Consider the following 20,932-nt stretch of genomic DNA (forward strand, 5'->3'; position numbering starts at 1 on the left):
TATGGAGATAGCTATACCCAGCTATTTCTACTGTTACTGACTGCACATTCTCTCCATTTACGTAAGGATATCCCATAATAACGTATTGATGAAGATACATATGTATTTAAAAAAAAAAAAAAAGAGTTGTGCGTTTAAACGCCTAAAGCTTTTATAGCTTCTGGTACCCAAATTTAAAATTCCTGTTACAGACACCAGAAGTGCCTTCTATCATCCACTCGATAGGTCTCTGCCCAACGCACGTGGCTAACCATCCTTTACCCCCTCTAATCAGCTCACCAGTAATTTGTTCACTGACAGGACCCAGAAAATACTTTTAGCTATGAGCACGAACTGAAAGATGCATACAGCCAAGACAGTACGGTCTCTTCCCTCCTCCTCCAGCACAGCCAGCAGTGACTGTACTTAACAGACAACACAGCGATGAGTCTGGTTTTGTTCAGAAATCGAGATCATTGACAAAGCAAGAACAAGCAGATTCTACCAAATGCCTGAACATCAGCAAGTAATACTGATGCATCGCTCTTCTCTCTCTCACATTCAGTGTTTGCTTTTGCAGAGGTCCTTTCATGCGAGTGTTTGCTTTGAACTGGGCACTTCAAACTTCAAAACCCCTGGCCAATATTATGTGACAAAAGGATGGATGCAGGAACTGTCATTCAGTGCAACAATAACACAGAAAATACCAATGATCCACAATACCCTCTCTAAATGCCTTTCCCCCCCTCCTAGGCAGCCTAAAAGTTCTAAAATACCAAAATGTTCCCGAATTTGTCTAGTCCTCTCTACTGAAAGCAATCTGAATTACAGATACTGCATAAAGTATTCTCCCCGAACACTAGTCATATTCAGAAGAAATTTTACAGAACTGAAAGTCTATTTGCTGGTTTTACTTCAGTGCAGCGGTGGAAGATGGGTAACTGTTTAATAGGTCCACTTCGCAAGGTATGAGTAAGTCTTGGTAAAAACTGTGAACAGGAGCTTTTGTTAAAAAGGGAAACTGGCACATGGAGAACATCCATAGAATAACGCAGATAATCCTGCGAAGCAGAAGTGTTTTCTTGTTCAATATACTCTCATAATTGTCTTCGCTCAATGATTACGATTAGAGTAATTCCTTGCTCTCACCTCCCCAAACCTGCCCTGTATGTCGTAAAACCTACGATGAGGCTAAAATTAAAAAAATAAAAATTTTCCCTACCCCAGAATACTATATTTCAATGTCCATACACACCACTCCCACCTTGAAAGGTAACTGTAACAACTGCATGGCCCTCACAATCTCTAACTTGCTGTTCTGCCGATAGTGCTTCTTGTGCGGCTGAAAAGAGTGGCAAAGATTTGGGGGTTACCAGACTATGAAATTCAATAAAACGTAGATTGCTGGTTTTGTTAGGAAATTGGATCCTTACAAACCTGAAAGATATTTCTGGCTATAACTTCATAAGAAGTATTGTTGGAAATTCATTAAGAAAAAAAAAAATGTAGGGGAAAGAAAAAAATGCATGTAGCTTTTTCGATATCAGTCAGCCCCTTAACAGTGTAGGATGGTTACCTCTGTCAGAGGTCAGCTGGGTAAGACATGTTAAAAAGAAGCGATAGGCAGACTTAGAACAACGATGATAAAAATTTCTCCTACGGACGCTACATGTTATTCCATTCAGGTACTATGAAAATTAATTGGGGGGGGAAGACAAACAAAATACTTCAGCACATGCTCTTGCATATTTACACTCTCTCCTAATTAGGTTTTCCAGGGTCTGGTCTGTATTTTTGTAACCGTTACAGTTGTATGGAATATGCTCATACAGTTATATAAAAACCACACATGGTGCAATTAATTTCTTTAATGACTCAAATGTTAGCGCTATCTCCCCGTCTATGCCTGTGAACAATACACTCATTCCTCTGTTTAGCCGTGTTCAAGAACAGCAGTTATTCCAAGTCCTATTTCAGAAGCCAGCTTTTTAGGAAACTAAAGATGGTCTTTCGAACAACTTGTAAATCTGTCTGTGAAGAATTAAAGGGAGTCTAGGCATTCTCTTCTTCCCACTGAACAGCAGAACCTAGCAGGAAAGGGACACGGAGCTTCTCTGTAGGGAGAGACAGTACTTTTTTTTTTTTTTTTTAATAGCTCCTAGATAAAATATGGCATATTCCCTAAAGAACTACACATTGAGACTAATTCCTCCAATACATCAATATTAGAGTGGACTGCCAGCACCTGAAAAAGTACTAAATAATCTGCATTAAACTAATACCCAAATGCATCAGATTTGACTTTCCATTAACAAGCATTCTGCCCCCCTCCCCTCCAATATGAAGCGCTACCTCCGTGTCACACCTAACCCAGCCTTAGGCCTTCTTTCCCTTCCAGACATCAAGGTTTTATGTTGAATACACTTCTCAAGTAGAAGCGCAAGAAGATAGCAAGAAGAAAGCAAGCTCAGAAACAGAAGACAAGATTACAACGAAGTACTAGCTGCAACTTGAGCATTTTTATCACCAAACAAGCTAACAGAAAATTACGTAAGAAAACCAAGTTTTATTTGCATTAAATAAAAACAGATGCTCTTGTTAGAGCACAAAGCACATGGCAAGATACAGGGTACAGAAAGCAACTAGCCTGCACAGAAATTATTATGGATTATGTTTAGAGAACCTGTACTTGAGGTTGACAAAAAGCAACAGATTAGCAAAGAACAAAAAAACAGGAGGCTTTGATAAATCCCAAGATCAGACAGTTAGAGGCTGAAAGAGGTACACTGCACAACAGTAGACACATTCAAATCTGTCAGAGTACAAGATCACTGCTTCTTTTCCCAGAGCAGGAGGAATCAATAATAGCTATTGACTTCATTGGGAATAAATCTAGTTAATGGTGAGTTTTTTTCCCAGTAACTAGGATGATGGGGCCTCCACCTACCATCTCAGTTTTGAGATACAACAAGGACGCAAAATTATGAATGAGAAATTCAGGAAAATGGGATGGACTAAAATCAGAGGTGGACGTAGCCAGATGAGTTCTGTTTCCCACTAAATTACTGTTCTGCAGAGCTCCGTGTCCAACTGCAATCAGAATGCTCTATTAGTTCAGCAGGGAGATTTCAGCAGTAGTTCAACCTCAGAGCTTGATATTCAGGAACGGACAGACAGAAATGACCACCATCTCAGGCCATCTAAATTGCATGTTTATAAGGGAATGTGCATTTCGGAACTTGTGAAACATCACCTGGACACCAAGCACCATGTAAGAAACGCAAGCAACAAAACTAAATTTTGTGCCTATTTATTTACACTAACAGGTTTCAGCATATGATGCTGCAATTTTAAGACAACGGCTTCTTACCGCTATGCTTACCAAAATGCCTACAGAGCTGCATTTTAGTGGTGGCAATCATTGCACATAGACAATTTACTTTCAGAAGTATTTTTCATACCTTAAGAAAAAATTCAGATGAATTCAACCATGCAGGTTTAGAAGGCTGCACGTAAACATCCACATCTAAGGTCATCAAGGCAGAAAGTCTTCCTTGATAGCAGGTGAAAAAGAATCTGGCATACCTGTAGCCTAGCCACTCTGTTTTAGTTCTTCCACCCTCCACGAAAAAAAAAGTCATCTAAAATATCCCTTTCTCTCCTTTTGGCGTGATGGGACCTGGTTGGATGCCCTTAAGATGACTAGTCTGCAGATGACTAAACTTAGACGAGATAAATGTTGCCTTATACAATTTATATACTAATGTATTGACCTATTTAAGTTAAAATCCTGTATGATAACAGAAAAATGATCTCTGATGGATCGAAGTATTCATAAGTTTCATTTTAACTCCCAGGTAAAACTGAAAATGAAACCCACAAGTGATTTGAGCTGAAAGTTTTGGGGTATATAAATTAATTACGTAGTCATCTAAAATATACTAGAGACCAATTTATTAAACATAATTGGGCAAACTACGTTTGCTAAAAATGTATACACACTTTTTAGGAAAAAAACATCTTTAAAGTAATGGCTGGCACCCAAAGCTTCTACATCTTCAAACAAATCTGACATGATTATTCATTTTGGTGCAGCTCTCATCATACTCAAATACTGCAATTCTTCTTGGTGAAAAAACAGCGGCAGAGCAGAATGCTTCTCACACTAGTGCGAATGGCATTTGCAGGTCTCTTTTCCATATCATCTTAATTTGTTTATTACTATCTGTATTATAAACATAAGATATGTTGTGTTAAACCCTGCTGGGCAAAATGCCTAGGAACAAGACATTTCCTTAAAGAAAGTGTGGGGGGTGAGACTGCCCAACCTTCTTCCACCTTCAGAATCACTTCCTTTTACAGGGAATAAAAGACTAAAAATGGGCGCCAGCACCACAGATGCTACTTTCCAAGCAACCGTGATGATGACTGCAAGAACTGCCTACATTCCACATCCAGAGTGCAAATTGCCTTTCATTTGGAATTGATATTGTGTGGTTTTAGTACAAACCAGAGTTTGTTCACAAGTCTTTTGTGGCACTGTGTAACTTATAGTCTTAACACTGAGGATACGACATCCCAAAATATCACAAAAATACTAATTTGGGTTAAATAACATTTCTGATAGCGTTTGTGCCTGCATTAACAACTCGCAAAGAACTGAAGTGTCACTTGTTTTTTCATTGCTAAGGACAACTACATAGTATTTCTAAGCCACGAGCTGCACAGATAAAATCCAACTGAGCACGCTCACAGTAGTGGCTCCAAATATAACAACATGCTAGCCATGCGCATCTCCTCAAGTCTGGTTGAGCCCTAAAGCTGAGGGCTACCTACCCACACGTCTCTGAAAGAAGCCTAGAGCTCAAGTGCCAGACAACGACTTGTCGGTGCCGAACAGCTGAAACTATATTTGAGGATGAAACTGGACAGGTACAAGCTGTCAAAGGGGAAAAGAAAGGGAGCAATGGCGAAGTCCACTGCCAAAGAGCGGGAGAAGGGATATCACAGACATACCAGAAAGGCAAGGATACCAGAGACAGAACACAAGATGACTTCAAAGATATGGCATGTTTGATGATGCCATCAAACAGCTGACTATGCACTTCATCCAAGTGTGTACTTCAAGAGGAGTTTGATTTTGGTTGCTGGAATCTACAGCGTCTTGGTCACTGGGCAAGATAGCTCAAACTACTGCTAAGTCCAGTACGTGACACGGACGCGTAACAAAGGAATGCAGAAATCATTATCAGGAGCAGCAGGCAAGCAAGAGGGAATCGCAAGAGGATTCGTAGGTATCGCACATTACTTTTGGATGCTCTTCTCAGGTGAGGAAACAAGTGCCAGATTTCAGGAGATGAGCAGCAAATGTCGTAGGATGGGGCGGGGGGAAGTGCTTTGAGGTAGCTGTGAGGAGAGAGGTCTGCGAGAAAAACATTAGTCATTCCATTTAATGTCTCAGAGAAACAAGGTCTGCAACAGCTATTTTCAAATTGGTTTCTGTTGTTGTCACTGCTTTGTACCGTAGAAATCAAAGGTAATTTTCAGCTAAATGGAGTTATAGCTGGATAGGGTAACTCAGATAAAGCAAAACACAAGTATTGTAAAACTTAAATCAATTAAACCGTTTCATTTAATACATTTGGGAAACCTGAGGACAAATTCATAAAGACAGCAGGACCACTCAAACAGCAGCATGCAGAGCAAGAAACACGCTGGATGAGGCGTGCAGCAGACATTACTTAGCGTAACAGTACAAAGAGGATACTGAAGAAGAGAGGAATGTGGTTAATCCACAGTCTGATTAACAGACGCTTTTGCAAGGCTTACACACACCCCACTTGTGTGCCTTGGGTAAACACTTCTCACAATAAGCCCTTCTCACACTTGTCGTTAGTGTGTCTCTATTCTTGCATTAAATTCTAAAGATACTGAAGACTTCCAAGTCTCTCACTGGGCAGCAACAAAGCTACACCACCTTCGCCCCCTCGCCCCCACCCAACTTACCATCTCCTGAAAATACAGTCCTTTCATCACTTTAGTGCTTTTCCTGAAATGGTATCTATGCTATGCCAATTAGAGGTATATGGCAGCAAGGCAGTCTGAATTTCTTTCACACATCATAAAAACAGAGACTTCAGTAATTAATGCCACATCCGACTTTAACACTACTTTCACTACCTTGTATCAAACCAGTCAAAAATAAGTATCCCATAAAGTAGCAGCATCCCATTTGGGAAAGGTAAGCACCTAAATGTGTATTTCTATTTATATTAGATTCCCTCTTTTGATGACTTCTCTCAGAAGTTTATTGCAGAATTTTTCAGAAAAGAGCTCTCGCGTATATGAATTTCTCAGGGCTGACCGAGCTCTATCTGGGATATGAAGCCCTTCAGACACTTCTTGCATGTACACTAGCAGCATACATGAACAAGGTCTTCCAACAACAATTCCATGCCAGCAACTATTCTCTATATTGAGTGGGATTTTATAAATACAGTTGGTCAGCCAACTTGTTTCTGCCGAGATGGAAAGTAAGAAACTGGCGCACACCCCTCCTGCCATTCCCATGCTAGATTTCTAATTTGCACTGCTAAATACTTCTTTATGTTGGTCCATTGCTGAAACCTTGCTACATTTACTCTAGCTGAATAAATCTGGCACCTGGATCCCCTAGTGCCAGAACAATTATATTTGAAATACACAGAAAGGTATATGCTATCCTTCGCAAAACAGTGATCCAAATAATTCTGCCAAGGCCTGAAGCACATGCCTGCACACACTCCTGCGTACTCTAAGAGCACAAGGAGCACGACCAGGGGAAAATGGTAACAATGGCCATGTTACTCCGATTTCTCTTACCTTTCACATTTTTCTGATCTTCCTTCTATCGAGATGTGGGTAACTGATCACGTTTCCAAATGCATCCAAAGTTTCCAAACAATCTTTCATTTCTATCAGTTCAAAGTTTTCAAAACAGTCCTCTAGAAGTAGCTGACAGATGTTTTGTGCCATACTATGTGGACATGGAGCAAGCTCCACAGAAGTGAGCTTTCAAAACGCTTCACAGAAGCGGGTGACATATAATCCATCTCAGACATAGATGATTAGAAAAATTTGGCAGAGTTCACTTAACTTCTACAATGTGTATGTTTGGCAGTATTGAGAAATTTTTAAGATCCAAGTCATTAAACGAAAATGATGAAGCATTAAACTTTCACTTGCTCTTCCATACCCAAAAGCGTTAAAAGGTTTGTCTTACATGAACATAACTTGATCACTCTAGAGTCAAAAGCATCAAAATTAATTGCTAAAACTATGAAGAAGATTTATTTCTTCCCAGTAAATTAAATCAGATTTCTTTCTTGCCAGTAGTATTTTTCAAAACTATCTTCTATACCTTAAGCTGTCGGTTTTGCTGCAAGTTTCTAGATGCTTTAATAAAGGCAGACGCTATGATTCCACAATATTCAGTTAGACAGAGCTGCTTAACTTGGAGCTTTAGTAAGAAGCAATGCTGGAAACAACAGAATGCTAACTTTGCCTAAATGGAAATAAATGTGATTTATATCTAAAAATTTTACCTTTTTAAAAGGTGGCAGACACGACACTAATGCTCCACTCACAAAATTTAAGCAGAAAACCCTGCAAGATAAAATGCTCTGGCAAAAAATCCCCTATCTTTAGTTACAAATATAAGAGCAAAGAAGAAGTGGAAATGTATATTTGCAAGCTTTGTGTGGAAATAGGCCTTCAGTCCATCTGTTAAGTGTTTTCACTATCTTTCTGCATATCCAAGAAAAATGGCATAAACGTCCCAGAAGTCAGGCACAGAGATTTTACTGTCTTGCAGCTAATGCTAGTTGAAAAAATTACAGTCACTACCCTAAAGATTGAAATTGTTTTGGAATCAATATAAGGAAAAAAGTATGTATAAGCATCCCTTACACAGGCACAGAAGTTTTGTGTTAATCCGAGCTCACCTCTTGGAGGCAAGAAACAGTAGTCCACTGTCACTCCCCTCATTCAAGTCCAGGATGAAATTGCCAAGCTAGGACCAAACACAGCTATGCTCCTTTTTATGCTGCCGCCTGCTCTTAAGTTTTATCAAGTATAGATTACAACCGGACTGATTTAACCGGATTTAAGCCAACGCCCAAGAGCAGCAGCACCACAATTTACTTACCCTTGTATAAAGTCCCTTGCAAAGATGACAGTCTATAAACAAAGCCCGTGCTAAGAAGTTTGCTATGCTAAGAGCAAATATGAATGTCTTGCTGCACTTACTGCTAACGCTACTTATGAAAGCTTCCTGTGCTGTATCACAAGCAACAAAGCCAATGCACTATGATCTGCTTATGCAGCAGAACATATTTGAGCAATGCTAATTGTGCACGGTGCATTCAGGAGGCCAGCAGATGGCAGGGGCATATTTTGGCTAGATATTGAAGTAGCCTTATTTTTAAGATCCATTCAAATATGTGAAGCCTCAGATCCAAGTGTCACCTTTACTTCCAAGAATGCCCTTCTAAAGACACTTCAAGATTCAAATGTATGTGTCCATTCACAGAGTTCATACATTACAACTGAAACACAGTCAATGAAATCACTCAAATTCTAAATGGATTTTACAATAGTTGTCAGCCTCAGGCAGGACCCTTTAGTCAGAATTCTTTAGAGCATCTGTTCAGGACTCACCTTGGTTAAGGAAATAAACCTTCCAGAGACTACCTAGAAGACAGACAGGATGGCAGAGGATGTTTTATATGCTGAAAAACATTTAATATTAGACTGGTGTCTGTAGTTTCTACCATGTCCCAGAAGTTCAAACACAGAGGAAATAATATTTAAATAATACATATTTATATGCTTTATATATTTTTAAAATAATTTGAAATATTTCCTTTTTAATGTGAATGAAACCAAAATGAATGGCAGTCTGATCAGAAGCCAAACTAAAAAATACTGAAAACTGCTGCCTTTGGAAGGCCTGAGATTTTGTGAAGTGTTTTGGCCTTATGATCCTTCATGGAGAAAAAGGGATCGGAATTCAGCTTATGGCTGGAAGCGTAGAGATTCACAGAAATGTGCCTCTTAGAAGATTGTTCAAATCCAGTTTAAACACTGCTTTCCATCCTCATCCCTTCCCTCTATTTCTAGGAGTATTAAAGTACTTTGAAAGACATGTTAAGAAAGAAAATGAGACTTGTGCTGCACTGCATTCAAAAGAAGTTTAGCTTTTGCAAGGCCAGGCTTCAAAAAAATAAATAAAAACCCCACAAAAACCCACAAAAAACCCCAAACACACCTAAAGTAAAACACTCCCAAGTGGCTTAGAGAGATACAGAAACTATCCCGCTGACCACTGGAATGACAGCTCAGAACAGAAGCTGACAACTGTTTATCGCTTCAAAATCCATGAAGAAAACCAAATAAAAATGTAAGATAAATACATGCGTGAAGAGCTTACCTGAAGGGGAATTTAATTAAGTTACTCCTCAAGACTGAGCTCTATGGCCCCAACAAGCAGGGCGCAGATGCTCTGCAGACCTCACTAGTCCTCCTGTGCACCCATGCAGCGGTAACCTTCCCCGTTAAGCAACTCCAGGTTGCTTTGCACAGCCTCCGGCAAAGCCATCCAATATAAACGCTCCACAATCCAGGGCAGATCCAGAAATGTCAGGAATTACTACTCAAGCATTATGGATCCTAGAGCTTTGTTGCAGGTGGAAGAAATTTCTGCAACGAACAAACGGTATTCAAAAGAAACTGTGGAAGTGGTTTAGAGCAAGATATCCCTGTCACTGCCAACTTCTCTTCCAACACCTTTTCCCCATCGATGCCTGCACAGCCATCAGCTCAGGCCGTGAATCATCCAGGTATCAGTATCATATGCCACTTTTTAAAAGTTGGAAAACGCAGCTGAGCGGTAAGATCCAAGATATTATTTGATACTACAGCCCTCTCAAGAAAATGAAAGTCTAAGCCCAATGGAAGAAAGGTCTTACATAACCGAACAATTTAAGAGATCCAAAGCGCAGAAAAAAAAAGGTCTGGTTTATGCTCTAGATGAACTATATCAGAAATTGAAATCCTTACATCTGTTCCCTTACTTACCAGGCTAAGAAAATGGAATAAACCCACTACTTACTAACTGGCTTCTCCACATCCGTTTACTCCAATGTTAAGAAGGTATATTGGAGCCAACTGATCAGCTCAAGAGCAAGAGCTCTCCAGAACCTGACTACACGAACCCAGGAATTCTAAACGACTAAGACCAAGGCTGTTACAAACAGATGCTACTATCCGCACGATACATGCTACACCTAACTGGAAAAAGGTGGTAGATGTAATCCTGGACTAGCTGCGTACTTACAGAATTTTTGCTTATTAGGAGGTGTGTTGTGACAATTCCTTTTCAGTTTTAGCCCCCGATTTAAAAATATTAATCTCTTATTGACTCCACCCTTCAGAGTGGAGGGAAAATGACTTCCTATTGACCTATAAGATAGGCTGACCTCGGTCCAAAAAGCAATTTTATTTCTCACCTTGAGCAGAACCCAGTAACACACTCACACTACAATGGCTAAGCAGTATTTCAGCAGTCAGCTTATCAATTCTGTGGCTGATGCCAAGTAACTTTCTGCTACAGCTGAGAGATAACTGCACAATAAACCGATTCCTTTCTTCCAGTATTAGTGTTAAGGGAGAGCAGAGGAAACCTTCAGAAGAGATGACTACTAATACTCAAATCATACTGGAAATGCAGTTTTTCTGCAAGAAAAGCCTAACTGCAGTGATGTCTGACTAAGACTTCAGCACTAAAGGATCCTCCTTCTTCATCACCACCCTACAGAGACAGAAAAATTAATCTTCAATACAGCCTCACTGCCCCTGGATGCCCCCTCTTCTCAGCTAGCCCCAATCTGCTGTGTGTTTATTCCTCTTCATGGGCACAGGAGATGGTGTCTCAGGTGGGACTGAAAAGTTTTGGGAAAGGGAAAGAATCTTTCTCCTACACAGTTGTACAGTGAAGCCAGTTCAGTTCAACGGTATCCTTCTGTTGGCCTTCCTCGTCTTCCGTAGGGAAATAAAGGTTTGTTATGTTCATCTAGACCCCATGAAGACCCTGTGCATGCCAGAACCTGCTTCATCTTTTTTTGCCCCCTTCAATTCTGGAACTGCTATATGTAGTCCCTCAAGCCTATGCTTGCTCCAAGGCACCGCATTTTGCTCTACTGATGTTCTACCGCAATGCGTCTTACCAGTTAATAGAGCAGATCTTCTCAGGCAGATGGAAGACTGGGGGATAAACCAGGGATAAGCTTCAGCTATGGGGAGACCATAACGCTATGAACATTTACCGACAAAGTGGTCTGTATATGACAGAAGAAACTGTTTCCACTTGTTCTGAATGTGAAGGGTACTATTAAAAAGAACTAACCACCACACATCAGCAATAGCACAAAAAGTACCACATGGCCATCCAGCTTAATTATGGTGGTCACAGAGAAAAAAAAAAAACCTAGATCCTAATCACCTAGATTATCACTACTCTTTTTTTGTTGTTGTTGACAGAAAAGAATCCTTATGTCTTTGAGTGAGACGCACCAAGCCAGTTTTTCTTCTTCATTTCTGAAACATTTTCCTTTCTACCTGAAGCATACCTTTAGTAACTTCTTGAGGACACGTTCTGCTGCCCCCCCCATTTTATATCATCACGTAACTATGGAGCTAAAGCTGGAATCCTATCTACAGTTAGAGAGCGGGTCAAATTAAAAGAGGAGGTAAAAAAAGTAGGAAACAGAGCAGTAGGCCAAGCTTGCTGAGCAGAGGTAGGCTGCCTAGAAATCCTAGTAAAAAACCCCTATCTACGGAAGTCACTAGGTATCTTCCATCTGAGGGTCACAGATACATCAGTGTTGAGAAAGGGAAAAAAACAATCAATTATGGAGTTAGTTAATATTGCTAAAGAAGCCAGGAGCTACCGCTGCAGAATTCTGGTCAAATTTCCATTTGACCAGTTCCTATCCCTGGGCATAAAAGCAATTGCTGTTGCAGATTTAAATTGGCATTTAGAAAGTTTCATTCTTGACTAGTTTCTGCATTCACTTGAAGGCAGGGCTCACCGGTTTTCCTCTATTTTTGTTCCATCTTTAAAGTCACCACCATATAACTAGAACTAAGTCCTTAAACCCTTTCACACCGCTATAAGGGGCAAGCGGTCGTAGCAGCCTGTCTTTGAGAGGCCTGGTTACACGTGCAAATACAACAAGGTAGCGTATCTGTACTACGCATGCGTAGCCCCACAGAGGTACTGCAGACATTGGTCATGTCTCCTACAGATGAGTAGTAGAACCCTCTACTGTTCTCTTAGAAATAATAGAGTAATATTCTAAAAAGTAACCAAGAGCCACATTCAGAACAGCCTTAAATGGTTTTGTCGCAGTTCTCTATTAGGACTCAGGGAATTTAAATGCAATATTATAAAAATGTAATGGTAGATGTGGATGCTTATTTTAACAATAAGGTTTAACTACCACATCTTAAAATGCTTTGAAGTACTTCCATTTTAGATATACTGTAACCACCTACTCAACAGGATCTGTATGCCTGGCTCCATTAATCCCTTATTCCTGTGCTTCCAAAATTCAACATACACCTTCAAGGTATGTGAACTTGTGCTCTGTATTTCACTAATTAACCAGAATGACTGTGCTTTTAGCCTCTGCAGAGTGGGGTTTTGATAGTTCTCCCTGCTTTCCACAAGTGAATAAGAGTTTCAATGGATCTTTTCGCTCTAACACATTTTTAACCTTCCTCTGACTGATACCCAGCGCTGCAGAAGCACATTTCTGTTTGAGACTACTGCTTTCTGAAACAGGGGTCATTTACTTGGCTGGCCAACAGAGAACGTTCTAAGTCCCTTACAGCCACAACTTCACTGAGGATCTAGTGTCTATAATGCTTTGGAGGCCTGCTGGCACACAGAACTGGAGGAAGCACATCACTCCTAAGTGAGGCAGTACTGAATGCTGAGCACTCAAACTTCATGTGTCCCATCACTGGAATATGGGAACAAGCAGACAGCTGTCACCAAGATACACTATTTCACCACATGGAGAGGCTACAGATGACAGTCATCTCCACTCAGCTGATGAAAGCTAGGCTGGCGAACAGAACAAGCAGCTAAATCATATGAAGAACCACACCTTCTTTTGTTTTCCCATACCAATTACACTCAAAGCCTGTCAGAAGAGCAGGCCCTCCCACCCATCAGCAGGTAATGTTTGCAGGCCCATCACCTCTACGAAGTATTGCTCACCCAAAAATCCTGAGAGCCCACATGACCCTGGTTCGCAAAAAACTACTCTACAAGTCTGACAAGAGTAGGTCTGGTTTTGGTTACTGTAAAAGTCTTTACCCTCAAAACCCATTTCTGAAAATGGAGTTGCTTTCTGCACTGACAGTCTTCACTCTGAAAACCTTAACTTCTAATACCCGAGAATCAAAAATGCAAGGAAGTAGAGGCAATTGTTCTTGCGCTATTTCCCTTGCAACAGCTATTGCTTAAATTTGCTTTCTTTTATCTTGAGAAAAGGTTTAACTGTAACACTGTAAATACATTTGGGGAACACAGCAACCATCTCCAGCATGGAGCAGAACCAAAACGGTAACTCCAAAGTATGCTGAATGGGGGGGAGTAGGTAGGCTTTCTGTTGGTTTTATCTTAAGGCAGTGCCATATTCAGTACTGCAGCAATGAAGAATGCAACAAGGCAATCACAAGTTGTTACCGCTTTTTAAAATTATTTCTCAATTCAAATAATTTTCTTTTGAAGCAATTCTTTTTTAATCAAGATATGGCATACCTCGTTAAGATGGGTTTGCAAGATTTTCCTTTTCTCTATAGGCAGAGGGATAAAAAAACCCACCCCAGCACATCACATGTCATTCATTAAGACTATACCCTACATTTTGATTTTTTTTTTTTTTTTGAAACAGGACCTCTAACTAGGTATTAGTAAACCAATACCCCTGCAAGGGATACCATTTGTGTGGAACACCATGCAGAAAGGTATTCCAATGTTTAATCAGTTCTCACTGCGCTGTATAGCTTTAATCAAATAGCCCAAAAGAAGCCGCCACTCTTGGGGTCTCAGGGAGCTCAAATTTATTATTTCTGGTCAGCAAATACAACAAAGAATTTGCTGAATAGTAGTAAGCCATAGTATAATCTGTGCTACCAAACAACTGTAGAGGTATCTTTCAAAGTTATTGAGTTTGCTGACTCCTTGGGTAACAGCTTGAACTAGCTTCTACCACGTTCCAAGTTTTCTAGTCTCCGACAACGTGTTTAGCCTTATCCCAATGTTTTCAAAAAAATGCAAGAAAACTGGGCTGTTTGAGTACCATTAAGACATTTAAACCATGTTAACATTCCTGTTGGATCTTCAGATGGCCATACCCAGGATTTTAGGAAAAAACCTTGTACCACTAAAAAGTGTAAGACGACTGCTCTATTGAATTACCAAGACTCATTTCTGGGATACCTCACTCTAAAGGGTCCTCTATCTTTTAAGTAGAAATTCAGCATATACTGAATCCCTTATTTTAGGGTAAGTTTTCTCTTTCATATTGAACATTAAAAAAAAAAAATCAGATGCATTGTTGAGAAAAGAACATCTAGAATGAATGCCCCAATTTTGTAGCTTTGTGGGTTTTCTTAAAAAGAAATGAAAAGTCAACTTTAAACACAGATGTTCTAAAATCATGCAGTTTGACACGAGGCATGGTTTTAAGTAGTGTGCATAACCTTGATCACCTCTGCTCTCCAGGATTGAATATGTTATTGGGCTCTCCTATGTCCCTTCTTTTACAGTTGGACTCAATGATCTTAAGGGTCTTTCCCAACCTAAATGATTCTATGTTTTATAATATGCTATAGAATTTTTTTTTCGGTGCACAGATCAAATGATGTATCAAGAAATTCTCAGTGAGAAGGGTGAGCTCTTTAATGAAACGTATCCTCTCTCCCAGAGAAAGTATACTGTAAACCTTACCTGTCAGTTTGTCTGAGCTAAATACAACATTAATGTTGAGGTGGTCGCTCTTCACATATCCGTTATCAGGACAGTCTTTGCACTGAGCAAATATGATCCACAGTGCAGTGGAGGTAATGGACAATCTGTGATAATATTAACGTGCTTTCATTCAAGAGCTAAACATGTTAACATACTATAAAAGAGCATTCTGAATGCGTGCATTGTAACTCAATAGCAATTTACAAGGGAGTATTAGAGGCCCATTGTAAAAAAGCCTCCTATAAACCTCAAACATTTTAAGATCGCCAGTCAAGCAACTATATATATTCCTAATGCATAATGCCAAATAATGAATTACACCTTTCAAGGATGAACCATATTGGATTTTTTAAAAAGGCCATGCCACAGGGATACAGTTCTTTGTCTTTCCTAAGCAGATCATTGTACATCTGATCATATGTTGTTTTGAAATCATAAACATTCGGCTTGTCCGGTGCTGGTCCTGGCAGTTTCACATGAGTCCCTGTTCCAAAGGATCGGACACTGAATCCTCGTTTGCTGAAAAACAGAGGGGAAGAGGGGGGGGAAAGGCAATTAGATTGGATGGACTTTAAACACTGAAGTGCTGAAGAACACATACTGAATTTTAAAAACACCTCTCAGCAATCAGCCAAATCACAACCAAACAGCTGGGCAACTCTTATCAACTAAATCGCCAAATGTACCTAATGTGCATATTTCCTCACAGTTACAATCGAAACTCAGATATCATTTCTAACAGAGTGCCTATATTTTATATGAAATTTTCTTAGAATTATGATACATAGCGTTTTGGATATTTCTTTTGTGCTTTCAGGCATCTCGGATTTGCAACAAGCATGCGTTCTATATTCACTCTTGGACAATACAGTACAGGCAAAGATGTTTTTGTCTTGATACAAGAAAGTAACACCACCAACTGATCAATACTTACATATTCTGCTAAAGTTGCTGGGCTAACTACGTTATTCCCCTCACTATGTTGCCAAAACCACCTCTAGTGTAATTTAATTAGCCGAGCACAAACATTTGTGTGCCTGCCACTTTTCTCAAGTGGACTGGAAAACATACTGTGCAATTACTTTTACAGAAGTGAGGCACATATTCTGCTGGCTGGCACCTAAAACTCTTGGGTACGTCAAGGATAGCTTCATTCCATTCTCATTAACAACTACTTGTTTAATAATTATAATTAAAAAAAGAGGCAGGAACCTGCTTGCCTTTAGGGGTAATGCCGAAACATTCTTTCTGACTAACCTAAATACACCTACTTGAACCTCAACAAATCCTTCAGTAACATTAATAAACATTACAATATATTTGTTGAATAACAGGACCAAAACCAGATTGTTTTCTGGCCGGCTAATGGACAAAGTTATGTGGTAAAATACTGTCACTAAAACATTTGGCTTTATGACAATCTAACTTCTGAAACAGGTCAAGACCATGGCTTAATCTTTTTTTTTTTTTTTTTTTTAAGGACCCACACTTTCAGCTTCAATGATTTATCAGAGAGTAAATAGAGAGAACAGTGTTAAAACAAAACGGAAAGCAAGCAAACAACCCAATGCCCCCCGTCTTCCCCCCCCCCGCCAAATAAAAAAAGTTGTTCGCTCTTCTCGGAAGGCGGCTCCACAGGAGACTGGGAACCAGTACAAGAGTCCAAAGTACGCATTTTGAGCAACAAACAAGTCACATCTTGACTCCTGGGTCTTCACATACAAGATAGGAAGGAAATTCAGTAGAAGACACTAATTCAAATTGCATGTTTGCCTTCAAATGGTGTCTTCAAAGTGATCCAAAAAGCTTCTACGCCAAGACTAACTGCTATCAAGCTTCACCCCAAGCTCAACGACTGCTATGAAACTATCAGTAGTGTTATTTCCTTTAATTTGTCCTATTGGAAATAGCTCCTCCTTTCTCTTGTCTTGCTTCACTACACTTTTTCTTATAGCAACTATTTATAAGTTCCTATTTCTATAAACAGACAGGATACATGATGATTTTCTCTTCTTTCTGCAGGACTAATGTGCAATTCTTTCCCCCTCCCGGCCCTCCATCACATTAACAGTGACTCATAACTGCACCAGTTACACTGAGTTTATTTTCCCTGCAATACTTCCAGACCCAAGTTTGTATTCTACTGGACACGAAGAGAGCCATAACACATGCAGAAGAAATTGCAGTGCTAAAATATTAATGTTTCAAATTGATCGTTTTTCCAGGTGTACCACCCTTCCTTCCTTTCTATATTTTTGCTAAGAATTTTAATACCAACTAACTGAGAAATAGTGGACTTCGGCACCTTGCACTTTCTGCCTTCTTTCCTTCTCTCCCACATTACTGCAAAGCAGTAACATTACAATGGAAAAGTATTTTCTTCTCTGCTTTCCTCCGAACTTTTAATTCTTCCTTTAATATTATTCTTTGAAACACATCTGCTTGGGTTACACATATTAAGAAGCCCATCTCCAACTGTTGGACATGTCCCTGAAGTTTGGATGATCTCATATAACACAAAACAGAAATCTCCATTTGAAGATTCCACACATCAAAAATTTGTGCCTCTAATGCACATGACCCATTGAAAATTACTTCCTGGAAGAGCCGGAATACGCATTCTCACACGGAATTTCATGCTTTGACACTGGCATTTGCCAGGGTACAGCTTTTACACGATTGTGCACCAGCTGTACTATTATGAAATATTCTGAAAATGTTTCAACACATTCCTTGCAACAACTGGGGGGCAGGGGAGAGGGAAGAATGCCTGGACAGAACCATTATTCACCAGAGCCGGCTTTTATTAAGCAGCTGGACAGATCTAGTTTAGGGAGTCATCAAGTATCTGTTGTAATGTGGCACAGCCTTTTAAGAATGACATTTTCTACAAGACAATGTATATCTAGTATTTGTTCCTGGCCTAGTAAAACTACCCAGAAGATGGAAAATAATGAGCTTCAACTTCACCATAAACAGTAAAGGGTGAGATCTACTAATATACTATCTTAGCACTGATCTGTGAAAGTGTGAAGCTTACACATTAACAGACCTGTAAATGTCATGAAATTTCAGGAAGCTGTTTCTATTAAGACCAACATACGTGAACTATCAATATACTAAGTACAAGTATAAGCCAGAATACAGATCTCATTTCCAGCAAGTACGCTCACCTCAGTTTAAATCCAATGCTCGTTACAATGAGGTCACACACACTAATCACGTGCCCATGAGTTGATAGACTTTTAACTGAAGAATGTTAAAACAGTGATTGCGTTTCCCTCCAAAGAATCTCAGAGCTCACTGCAAACACTACTTCTCACCTGCGATACAACTGCTGCTGAAAGCCAAGATCAACGTGGGACTACACTAAGAAAGCACTCACACACGGCAGAGTTGTTACCACTCAGTTTCAGGCACTGAGAGGAGAAACAATATTGATCTGTGCAGATTGAGACATGAACTTTTATCCACACCTTTCTTCTATTTCATTGTTATTTTGGGATCTCACACATGCTTATTACATTAAAGTATTCTTCAGCTTACTGTAAGGTCATAACAGTACAGCTTCTCTTCTTATAATGGCCAGTAATAAGTATTACTAATCATTAAAGGAAATGCAATAAATCCTGCAGTACCACTGCAGCTGGTAGTGGTAAAGATTTTCAGGGCACAAATCACTAAGTTTTAATAGATCCCCTTCCACAACATGTAGCAGGAAAATAACTAGCAACAGTGCCCTCCTTGTAGACCACTTCGAAAATATCTTATGCCATTCAATCAATATTAAAAAAAAAACAAACACAACACTGTTAAACAGCAGGAACACAAGCACTGTTACACTAATTTTCATTACAAAATCTTTAAAACATTAACAACTTGTTGTAATCTACATTATCACTGATAAGCTGTCAAATGAAAGTGCTTTAATATAAAAATGTTAAAACATTTCCTTCTTCTTGAGGGTTTATTAATACAATTTAAGATTTCTTAAATTAAGCAATACAAATTTCAATTCCTCACTGCATTTAGCTGCTGACAGATAATGCCAGTAGAGAAACCGTGACTAGCGACTTGTGTAAACTGCAAGGGTGCAACTTAATTTCTCTTATGTGGTCAATGTTGAACTACAAATTGTAACATCAACATGAAATGTAAGTTTCGGCTACTAGGGTTTCAAGATTTAAATCTGTTTACTGCCACTAAGATATTCACACTAATTTCTTAACACACTTAGTTTCTTGAAACAAAGGAACATATATATGTAGCTTAAGCACGTATCAGTAGCCCACAAGTTTTCATTATCAGTAGTGAGACAGAGTCCCTGAACTCGGGAGACGGAGATAGGATATCTATACCGTACGAGCCTGAAAACACAAAGTTACCAGAGCACCTCCTATACAATGGGAGAGTCTGAAACGATAACTTCCTTTTAAAGGCCATCAGTGTACTACTAAATAAATATACACAAATGGAAATGTCAAAGTTGCTGTATAATAAAGTTTGGTAATAAGAGAAGTGTTACTCTTCTACCTTCCTCTTCTATGTTTGAAGGAGAACCATGGCCTCAGCCTGCATACTCCATGGCAAAAAAAAAAAAAAAAGACCTACACAAATTATATTTGTAAAAGCAAGAAATGTAGGATGAGTAAGATTTGACCTAGGGACTGGCTGCAGATGGACATCCAGTTTGACAGCTTTTAAGGAAGGATTATGTCTTTACGCATAGTCCTTATTGCTTTTCCTCTTTCCCCTTTGCTTTAATGTCTCAACATACCCCTATGGTGATGGTAACTATTCTATTAACAAACTTCAAGAGACCTTCAGTCTGACTTCTGTTGGAAGATTAGAACAAAATATTTAAAACTCGGTTAGTTAGAAAATATGCAAGCACACTACAAAGCAAATGGAAACTGTACTGAACCAAGATAACACCAGAAACTGATAGACTGATTATTCAGATACAGAAAAGATCTAATGCATAATTTGTTTTCCAGAGGCACAAGTGGCAGCACAGAGATATCAAGTACAGTAAGAATGAATGAGAAATTCAGGTTGGCAAGTGAGACTCATTGCAAACCCTTTTGGAATGAACCACTGCAATTTAAAAGGACAGAAAGTTTGTAAGCGTCCAAAAAAAGTAACTCTTATTATCTGGTATGTTAAGTTTAAAGAAAGAAAAGCAAACCCAAAGAAACACCACCACCCAAATTGCTGAAGTGTGCGAAGAAGGCATGTATTACAATTTTGCTTTTCTGAGCCTAAAAGGGAGAACACCAGGATGTTATAAAATGTAAGTATGCTAAGGCATTAAATCAAGCTTGTTTAAATCACTTCACAATTTCATGCATTAAAAAGGATAACCTACTAAGAAGAAACATAAAAGCAAGAAGTGATGGACTGCAGGTACTTCCAACAAAAGCCTACCAGGTAAATCAAACATTTCACCTAGATGTTACACGTAGAAGGCTAAATTTTGTGTTTTACAAATGCATCAGAAGTTAAAATTCAGGCATTTCTACAAGATTTTTGCTTTAAAAGGAATTAGCATACTATTAAGTTCAAGTTTTAGTAGGCACTAGGTAGGCCTAACATTTGGAAAGTGAAATAAGCTTGCCTTACTGATAGATGTTTTTCTCTATAAATCGAAGAATGGAATAAGCAGAGATACTAATAAAAATCCTACATGAAAAATCTGGCTTAACTAAAACCTGTAATTCATTAAAACACTGACTAGACTAGAGAAGTTAATTCCGAAACCTGACTTACAGCATTACAAAAATCTAAAAGGCTCATCAAAGATAAGACAAACACTTCAACAAAATTTTAATACATTTCCTAGCATAAATATTTTTTAAAAAGCCTATCCAA

At 39.2% G+C, this 20,932-nt stretch overlaps 1 protein-coding gene across 1 annotated transcript in view; it reads right to left on the bottom strand.

The window, feature by feature from the left end:
- Positions 1 to 20,932, bottom strand: part of SSU72 (SSU72 homolog, RNA polymerase II CTD phosphatase) — a 29,518-nt gene that overhangs the window by 6,510 nt on the left and 2,076 nt on the right. The window contains exon 2 of the mRNA XM_087755497.1: positions 15,437 to 15,580. Coding sequence (XP_087611623.1) covers positions 15,437 to 15,580 — 144 coding nt within the window. The remainder of the gene's footprint in view (positions 1 to 15,436; positions 15,581 to 20,932) is intronic.

This window comes from Nipponia nippon, unplaced genomic scaffold (assembly GCF_047370975.1).
Source record: "Nipponia nippon isolate SJK-2023a ecotype South Korea unplaced genomic scaffold, ASM4737097v1 scaffold_19, whole genome shotgun sequence".
Lineage (NCBI taxonomy): Eukaryota > Metazoa > Chordata > Aves > Pelecaniformes > Threskiornithidae > Nipponia > Nipponia nippon.